Here is a 10,191-nt window from a genome sequence, read left to right as displayed (position 1 = left end):
TTTTGTGTTAGTTTCTATAAATACATTTTATTTATTTTATTTTTAATTTATGGTTTTTAGACTCCAATTTTTATAAATTCTACTGTCACAAATAGTTTATCCAATTCCATTAAAAGTTGTAAATAAGTATTTTGGAAGTTTTTAAAAATAAAATTACAATGTGGGTTTTTAAGTAGCTCAGTTAATAAAGTTTCTTATTATAAAATAAGAAATTTAGGATTAAAAAATTATAATCAAATTACTTTTTTCAATATAAATAAAATGGTTCATAACAATTTAAATAGAACATGAGCTTGATACATATAAAAATAAACATACTTAGGTCCATATTAAAATTCATTTATAAATTAAATATAATTGTTGGTCATTCCTATATTTTGTCAACTCTTAAAAGAGTTTTGTAAGAATATTATTTGGTAGAACATGCAAATTGTTCATTTTTGTTTATTTTATTTTAACAACAAAATTATTTTGTTACTTTTTAATTTATCTTTTGTTATTGTGGTACAATAAATTATTTTATGAGTGCACTTTTTAAATAAGATATGAACAATTGATCTTTATATAATATAGCATATTTGCATAACTTATTATTATGGTAGGTGTCACATACAATCTTAACTCAATAAATTATATATAAAAGTGTTAAAATTTGGATTTTTACATTATTTACTTATTTAGAATATATGTAAACTAATAATTAATTTTTATTAGAAAATATGAATAGTTTTAAATAGATTAAAACTGGTTTCAAATTAGATTTAAATATAATGGGTTAGAAGTAGTTTTAGATGAACTTAAATAGTTTTAAATGAGTTGAAAGTATTACATATTCAAAGTTTTCGTAGAAATATTTATAATTTTTAAGTCTAAATAATGAATTTACTTGTAAAAAAACTTGATATAAAATGAGAAATGAAATGACACTTGGCACAAAACAAAGCCTATTTAAAATATAGAAATACTTGGCATCAAGTTAGTGGGCAATTAAAGACACATGACACAAATTTAGTGTTTAATTAAAATCAAATTTGGATTTTTTTAGAGTCAATTAAATTTAGACCCTTAATTGAACTTTTACTCAATATATTGTTGAGAAAATTTAATATAATATATATGATTTCATTAAGAAAGTTAGATATTAATATTCATTCTTGCATTTATAAAAAATTTAAGGGAGTATCATTCTATTCTTAGTTTAGGGAAAAAGGATCCTTTTTTTTTTTTTTTTTTTTAAGGTATACAAAATACCAAAGTATCATTCGTATCGTTTTAAAATTTAAATAACTTGATAATTGATACATGATCCTCTTGATAATTTAAAATAAGTGTGACATTAAAATGTCATCTGATTTTGTCGTGTCACTAGACTTTCGGTATTAAATTAAGAAGTAGGTTCTAGTTAGCTTAACTACTAAAGTTTTTGATAGTTGTATAAGAGATCTAGAATTCAATCCCTGCCTAAACCAAAAACTGATTGATGTTTTAGTCTGATAATAAAAAACTATCATTAGGAGCGGATTCCTTAGATTAAAAATTAAAAAAAAAGATTAAATTAAGAAAATAAATTTTAAAAGTGTAATTAAAATTAAAATTTTAATAAAATTTAGTAAAAAAAAAAAAACTAAAAAAAGAAAGTGTAGGGAGTTGGTCCCACATGGTTCCAACGTTGATGAGGTGGTGGGAGACTTTTTTTACATACTAGTCAGCTGAGCTGAGGCGCACGAGGTAGCCACCGAGCCACATTTCCACACGGAGCAAGAGAGAGAGAGAGAGAGAGATCGAAACGAATCGTATCGGAGATGTCATCACACGGGAACTCAAACTCGGCAAACGATCCGCGTATGCCGTCGGCGGCGAAGCCATTCGTGGCTCCGATGGTGAACCCTCAAGATCTCCCCGTCGATTACTCCGGCTTCATCGCCGTCATCTTTGGCATCGCCGGTGTTATGTTCAGGGTCCCCTACTCTCTCCTCTACCTTTCAATGTTGATCTTAATCTGTGCATAGATTTGAAATTCTTATGTTTATGGTTTTTTTTTTTTTTTGGTTTTTTTGCAGTACAAGCTAAGCTCGTGGCTTGCTATCATTTTCTGCGCTCAATCGCTCTCCAACCTGCGCAATTTCGAAACCGATCTCAAACAGGTCTCCATGGCCATGATGTAAGTTCACTTTTTCCTTTTCATTTCTGTATTGCTCAAACTTTTTTTTTTTGATGTGTATGTTTGTGTGAATCAACTTCATTTTCATGCTCATGAAACCGTTAGGGATTCTAAGATTTCCTGATTAAACACATCGGAGATATTAGGATATTTCTGGATCTGTCAATTCTTGAAAATTTAGTATATGATAAGCCATTGATACTACATATTGTGCTAATTTTTAGTTTAAAAGATTTTTTTTTTTTTTTTTTTTTTGAGAGATAGTTTTAACCTATGTGTCTGCTCAATCGAACTCCAGATCTCTTATTCGATGACAAGAGACCTTACGAGTTTAAAAAATTATAAGAAGTGATAAAAAGATATAAAATATGTCTAAATAATAAAACTAGTAGTTAAGAAGCTATTAGTTTGATTGAGTGTGCCTGTGAGTGAGAGGGAGGGAAGAATTTAAGAAAAAGAAAGGACTAAAAAAGTATCACATTGTATTCTGGTCAATATTGGATACATATATGATACAGATTCGGCTGCTAGTTTCAAGTATCTGTGCTTTTTAGTTTTTTTTACAATAGAAGATCTGAACAAATTGATACTACTCCATATGGTCCATGTAGTACAAGCAAAGACCCTTTAGATGCTAATGATGGGTATCATTAGATGTTGCTGACATTTGGTTATGAAAGCCTAGGAAATGGCTATTTTGGTCTAGAATGAGCTGTATTTAGCTTATTCAAAGTTGCCAAAAGACTTGAAACGCCCAAGATTTTACTGCTAGAAGAGAGAACCGAAGTTGGCATGAATAGCCTATTTTGATAATTAGTGTAGTGGGTTTACTATCGTAAACACATTATACTGTTCTTATAAATAAAACTGTTATTACCTATCAAAAAAAAAAAAAAAAAAAAAAAACACTCAATGGCCTTCTCTTAGGAGGAAGTGGCAATTTTGGGATATTGTAACCCTTTTTTACTAGGTTTTGGTAGACATGGAAATTTGAACTGACTTTTTGTGAAATTGTTGAGGATTCATTGTTCTTTTTATTCTATCTGTTTTTGTCTTGTTTTATGGTTGACCAGGTCCATTTCTGTGACAATATTACAAAGAAGAAAATGTTCATTAGCCAATTCAAGTTATCTACTTGGCAATTTCTTTCGGTAGTTGATTTTTGGATTGTGTTAATGACTTAATGGTAGGTTTTGATGCAAATGGTCACTTTGGTTATTTACTTGGTAATTGTAATTTGCTGAATCCTTTGGGCCTATATAGAGAATACAGTTGTTCCCACAAACGTTAACAAATGTTTTAAAATTATTTGATTTCTTATATTTTGTCTTTCATAAAATTAATAAGATACAAAGTATGATGAGTTGGTGCCCCATTAACATTGGTGAGACCTCGCCTACTTTTGTATAAACTGATAAAATTACCTATAGATCAAAGGCATTCAAATTAATCTATTAAAAATATAAATGTACATTTTCTAAATTTTGCATGAATTAGTAGCGCTAAATGGCTTTTTATTTCTCCGCTTGAGTTTGAATGGTGGATAGCTGTGCATATATGGGCAAGATTAGAGTCCTCCCTTTTTTTTTCCCATAGGAAAAAGCATTTAAATTATTATTTTTCACTTTGTTATCTCTTCTTTAGGAATCCTTAACCTTTTGAATATCTTGAAGTGTTAAAAGTTTCATCCAATATAGGTAAAAGGGGTGGTGCCCATCAAGACTGATGGGGCGTGCCACCCTATCATAGTTTCTCCCTTGTGATAGTCAGTTTCAAATGAGACACTATGAGTTCCTTGTAAACAAACAAATAAATAAATGGTAACACAGCCATACCTTTTAAGAAGCCATATACAGCTGAAAAGGGGGACTAACTTATCACTTTGAGGCAGCATTTTTCTTTAGAGAAGGTTTGAAGATCTCCTCATCTTAGGATTCTACACAAAGTGTAGTAATTGTATGTCTATTTTAAGTTTGGATGTTTGTTGGATAAAAGGAAACTGCATGACTAGTTTGCTAATCTTTTCCAGCTTTGTGTAATCTTACCTCTCGATGCAATTTTAGGGCTTCATTGTGTACAAATGATTGACATATAATTAGAGAAGAATATAATATCTGCAGCCAAAAAACAGATAAGCTAAACTACATGGGATTTCGGTAGTCATTAGATCCACTAAGTGTGTGTTTGAATATTGCTTATTTTGCTGAAAACTGAAACAATAATAAAAATTACTGTTCATATGCACTATTAAAAAAAAAAAAAAAAAAAGCTGAAAACGCAAATAATCTAGACGTGGATGCGCAAACCAAACCGACCCTAAGTGTAGTGGAGCTCCAATCCAAATGGTTGGTTTAACTTCTATGGGAAAATTTTACATCAATGTCCAATTGTTGATCTTCAAGCTTGTGAGAAGGATACTGATTCCCTTTCTTTTTTTTTTTTAGTTTAAGACTTTCAGTCCTCAACGTATCTGCCTTTTCTCACCTGTGCTTCAATATGATGTTGTTATTGGTTACTTATCTTACATCTATTATGTTGGAATTATGAACACCAGGTTTGCTATTATGGGATTAGTCACAAACTACTTTGGGCCTGCTCGACCAGGCAGAAAAGGTTAAGATTTCATGGTTCAAATGGTCAAGACAAACTGTTTGAAGGGTCCATTCTTCTGATGGTGATGTTATTGTTGTTCTGGGGTATACTGTTAATGAAATTTGTAATTTTGCTTGGACACCTTCTGTGACAATGTTACTCAAATTAAATGGATGCAGTTTTAGCTCTACCATGGAAGAAGCGCTTTACATAAGCCCCCTTCCCCCCCAAAACCCGACAAAACCTAATGACATTGGTGTACTAACTACTAAGACTAGTAGGCAGGTTGTAGCATTATCTACTTAATGATTCAAGTATCAATAGAATAATGAATTGTGAAAATGCATTTTTGGTTCTCGATTTCATCTATTTATTTATGTTGATGCGCAGTCTACTAATCTAGTGTCGCATTTGCTATAGCACTTAAGAGTATTACATCATGCATGTTTGAAGTATGTTAACAGTCGCCAAGAGCTTTTTCGCTCAATTGGCACCTCTAGGTATTTCCAAGGGAAACGTTTAACGTTCAAATTCCCGCTCTCCCAACTATTGAATTATAAAGAAAGAAAAAAAAAAAGTATTTGAACAGTCAGAAACCAATTACATAGTTCTCATGGAGGCCCACGGTGATCTTAGAGCTGGCCAACTTTTCTGAGCTTGGACAGTAGAGTTGAAGCCACGGTCACCAAATGCTCTGTTTTTATTCCCATAACATAGATGTTTTGCCTTTCGGTATTGTTTCTTAAGGGAAAAAGCATGTTTTTCTCAAGTGCATCGATGTCCAAATTGACGTAGGACAGCAGGACAGGGATGTTTGTCTTCAATGAATTAAGGAAAAGCTTAAGGGAAGATTTCTGCTGTGAAGGATAAGGGATGGGAAAAGAAATAAGAGGGCTTTTGATTCAAAATAGGCTAGCAAAGATTGAATTTTACAGGGGTTTGAACCTTTGAGGGACTGGATACATGAACCAGGTTACATGATTTTTCTGTGGAGCAGCTTGTGAAGGTTTTGTGGTGGTAGAGGTAGGTGAAACTTGAGGAATTTTGGGTTTCTAATAGAGCAAAGTGTAGGGGATGGAGGTTCAGGAAAACTCAACAGTACTATAGCAGGTCTGGTTTTAATTGATTAGGGAAGCTAATCAAAGATGGGTTGTTTTGGGTTTTTGCCATAATTGTCAGTATCGTATGATATGTTTTTTTTTTTTTTTTTTAGAAAGAGTATCGTATGATATGTGATTAATATTTTACGATACATATCATATTGTCTACAAAAAGTTGTGTTGTAAGAGTATATTATAAGTGTTCATGATAAGAGCATATTATAAGTGTTCATGAATTATACGATACATAAGTGCATATTGATGAATCATATCATATCATTGAATTGTATCATACATAGATATGTGAGTTTAAAAAGAGTTTTTTAGTTAAAATTTGAGGTTATATATGATTTAAACAAGTTGTTAGATTTTTTTTTTTGACACAAAATAATCATTTAAAATTAGAACTTATCTAAATATCACAAATAATCAACTACAATATGTTAAGGAAAATAAACCATAACAACTAATAAGTTTATATACTTAGGGTTTGAAGAGTATATTGGTAAAATTTTGTTTAATTAAATGGGTTAGATGGGTTCCATGGGTTAGACACTAACCCGACTCATTTATTAAATGGGTTAGTTATGTCAACCCGAATATGATATGAAACCGTTAAGTCTCAACTCATAACTTGCTAATTTTGTGTCGAGTTGTGTCGTGTATGCAGGTTGTGTTAAATTTTGCTACAACTAATTCCTATTATTTGTAAATAAATATCTATCCCAATTCCCAACTAATATTTTGATTTTGACAATGATTTTGGATGCTACTGTAAACATTGCAACTTAATCTCAAATTAAGATATTGATTGCAAAAATTAATAGTTTAGCATGAATATTAAATGATCCATAGTTTCGGGCAGATAGTTATAATAAACCATTTTTTATAACCATGAAATCTCTACTGTTAGAGGTTGCGGTTCATAACATTTGAATGACAACTATGAATGGTTTTTATTTTAACAACCATTAAGCTTCAATTCGAAGACTTAACAATAATATACCTGAAAGATGTTTGTAAAACTTAATGGAAGGAGTATGTTTCGGACGATGATTTTGCATGACCATTGGGAATAACCATTGGGATTGCAAGAGATGAGACGTGTTACTAACTTTTTTTTTTTCTAGATAGATATAATATGCTGCTAATTTCGCAGTTTAAACTCTTTCGCTTTAGCACTTTGTGCATGGAAATGTGTTAATTAAGCTACAAGCTAGGAAGTACAGACACTTTATTTGAGGTGCTGTACCCATGTCGGACACTTGACACTTTTTGGACATTTTTACATGCGTGTCCAAGCTATGTCATTTTTTTAAAAAAAAAAGAAAAAAGGAAGGACACAGTTGGGATATGAGAACAAGATGAATCGAATACCTCCTCACAAAACAAAGAGAACATTTATGCTCTAAATAATAATATTGCATTTGAAAATTAATAAATATCTTTATTTTTGATTTGTATTATAATTGGTGAACATAATTTAATAGTAATAAATATGCTTTATTATCAATTATTTCTCATATTTTATAAAAACAATAAATGCATTTTTTTTTTTGGTGGAGAGAGTTTCTTTCACTCCTGACCAATCAGTTTTGGTGAACATAATTTAATAGTAATAAATATGCTTTATTATCAATTATTTCTCATATTTTATAAAAACAATAAATGCATTTTTTTTTTTTGTGTACTCCATTTTTTTTTTTTTTTTTGGTGGAGAGAGTTTCTTTCACTCCTGACCAATCAGTTTTGGTGAACATAATTTAATAGTAATAAATATGCTTTATTATCAATTTTTTCTCATATTTTATAAAAACAATAAATGCATTTTTTTTTTTTTGTGTACTCCAATTTTTTTTGGGTGGAGAGAGTTTCTTTCACTCCTGACCAATCAGTTTTGGTGTAGGCGGGTATTGAACCCTAAATATCTTATACAACCATCAGAGACTTTACCAGTTGAGCTAACTGGAACCTACAATAATAATATTGCATTTGAAAATTAATAAATATATTTATTTTTAATTTATATTATAATTGATGAACATCATTTAATAGTAATAAATATGCTTTATTATCAATTATTACTCATATTTTATAAAAACAATAAATGATTTTTTTAGATAGTTACAATATGTTGCTAAATGATTTATTTATTTTTTGTGTACTCCATTTTTTTTTGGTGTGGAGAGAGTTTCTTTCACACTTTGAATAATAATATTGCATTTGAAATTAATAAATATCTTTATTTTTTATTTGTATTATAATTGATGAACATCATTTAATAGTAATAAATATGCTTTATTATCAATTATTACTCATATTTTATAAAAAAAAGGAATGATTTTTTTTAGGCAGCTACAATATGTTGCTAATCTCGCAATTCAAACCCTTTTGTCCTAGCACTTTGTGCATGGAGATGTGCCAATTAAGCTACAAGCTAGGATGCACAAACACTTTCTTTGAGGTGCCGTACCTGTATCGGACATTTGACACTTCTTGGACACTTCAATATGCGTGTTCTAGTTGTGCCATTTTTAAAAATTAAATAAAAAATGTAGGACACTGTTGGGATACGAGAACAAGAGGAATCGAATACCTCTTCACAAAAAAAAAAAAAAAAGGAGAACATTCACGCTCTAAATAATAATATTGCATTTGAAAATTAATAAATATCTTTATTTTTTATTTGTATTATAATTGATTAACATCATTTAATAGTAATAAATATGCTTTTATTATCAATTATTACTCATATTTGATGAACATCATTTAATAGTAATAAATATGATTTATTATCAATTATTACTCATTTTATAGAAACAATAAATGATTTTTTTAATAGATAGTTACAATATGTTACTAATCTTCCAGTTCAAATCCTTTCGCCCAAGAACTTTATGTATGGAGATGTGCTAATTAAGCTACAAGCTAGGAAGCACATACACTTTATTTGAGGTGTCGTACCTGTGTCAGACACTTGACACTTTTTGGACACTTCTACATGCGTGTCCCAACTATGTCATTTTTAAAAAAATTAAAAAAAAAAAATCTAGGACATAGTCGGGAAGAGGAACCATATACCTCTTCACAAAATAAAGAGAACATTCACACTCTGAATAGTAATATTGCATTTGGAAATTAATGAATTTCTTTATTTTTGATTTGTATTATAATTGATGAACATCATTTAATAGTAATAAATATGCTTTATTATCAATCATTACTCATATTTCATAGAAACAATAAATGATTTTTTTTTTGTGTACTTAAAATTTTTTTTTAGATAGTTACAATGTGCTGCTAATCTTGTAGTTCAAACCTTTCCGCGTTAGAACTTTGTGCATGGAGATGTGCTAATTAAGTTACAAGCTAGGAAGCTTAAACACTTTATTTGAGGTGCTGTACCCATGTCGGACACTTAACGCTTCTACATGTGTGTCCCAGCTGTGTCATTTAAAAAAAATAAAAATATAGGACACATTCGGGATACGAGAACAAGAGAAATCAAATACCTCTTCATAAAACAAAGAGAACATTCATGCTTTTGAATAATAATATTGCATTTCAAAATTAATTAATATCTTTATTTTTTATTTGAATTATAATTGATGAACATCATTTAATAGTAATAAATATGCTTTATTATCAACTATTACTCATATTTTATAAAAACAATGATTTTTTTTTTTTTTTTTGGGTGTACTCCAAATTTTTTTTTTTTGTTTTTTTTTTTTTTTTTGGTATGAAGAGAATGACGTTTGCTTCTAATGATAGCTCTTTATTATTAAACTAAGACATCAATCAATTTTTGGTGCAGGTGAAGATTGAACCCCAAATTTTTTATTTAATCATTAGAGATTTTACCAGTTGACCTAACTAGAACCTACAAAACAATAAATGATTAATAGTAATAAATTTGCTTTCTTATTAATTATTACTCTTAATTTGATAAAAAAATGATTAATAATAATAAATTTGTTTTATTATTAATTATTACTCTTAATTTGATATAAACAATAAATGATTAATAGTAATAAATTTGCTTTATTATATATTATTACTCTTAATTTGATAAAAACAATAAATGATTAATAATATATAGAAATACCACCGCACACCCTTGGTGCGATGGTCACTCTACAAATATAAGTACTTGTGAGTTGTGGGGGACAAGGGCCGGTATTCAAGTCTCTAGAAGGGATTTTTACACACATATACACTTAGATTAGACTAAAANTCGGACATTTGACACTTCTTGGACACTTCAATATGCGTGTTCTAGTTGTGCCATTTTTAAAAATTAAATAAAAAATGTAGGACACTGTTGGGATACGAGAA

At 29.6% G+C, this 10,191-nt stretch overlaps 1 protein-coding gene across 1 annotated transcript; it reads left to right on the top strand.

The window, feature by feature from the left end:
• The first annotated feature begins 1,702 nt into the window (after positions 1 to 1,702).
• LOC112039480 (protein Asterix) lies at positions 1,703 to 5,095 on the top strand. Its single transcript, XM_024072354.2, has 3 exons — positions 1,703 to 1,958; positions 2,061 to 2,161; positions 4,716 to 5,095. Exons 1-3 carry the CDS (start codon positions 1,803 to 1,805, stop codon positions 4,777 to 4,779), a joined length of 321 nt encoding a protein of 106 aa, XP_023928122.1. The 5' UTR covers positions 1,703 to 1,802; the 3' UTR covers positions 4,780 to 5,095.
• The last annotated feature ends 5,096 nt before the right edge of the window (positions 5,096 to 10,191 follow it).

Source organism: Quercus suber, unplaced genomic scaffold (assembly GCF_002906115.3).
Source record: "Quercus suber isolate HL8 unplaced genomic scaffold, Cork oak 2.0 scaffold_717, whole genome shotgun sequence".
Classification (NCBI taxonomy): Eukaryota; Viridiplantae; Streptophyta; class Magnoliopsida; order Fagales; family Fagaceae; genus Quercus; species Quercus suber.
The sequence above is the reverse complement of the archived record's forward strand: the minus strand, read 5'-3'. Positions and strand labels throughout refer to the sequence as shown.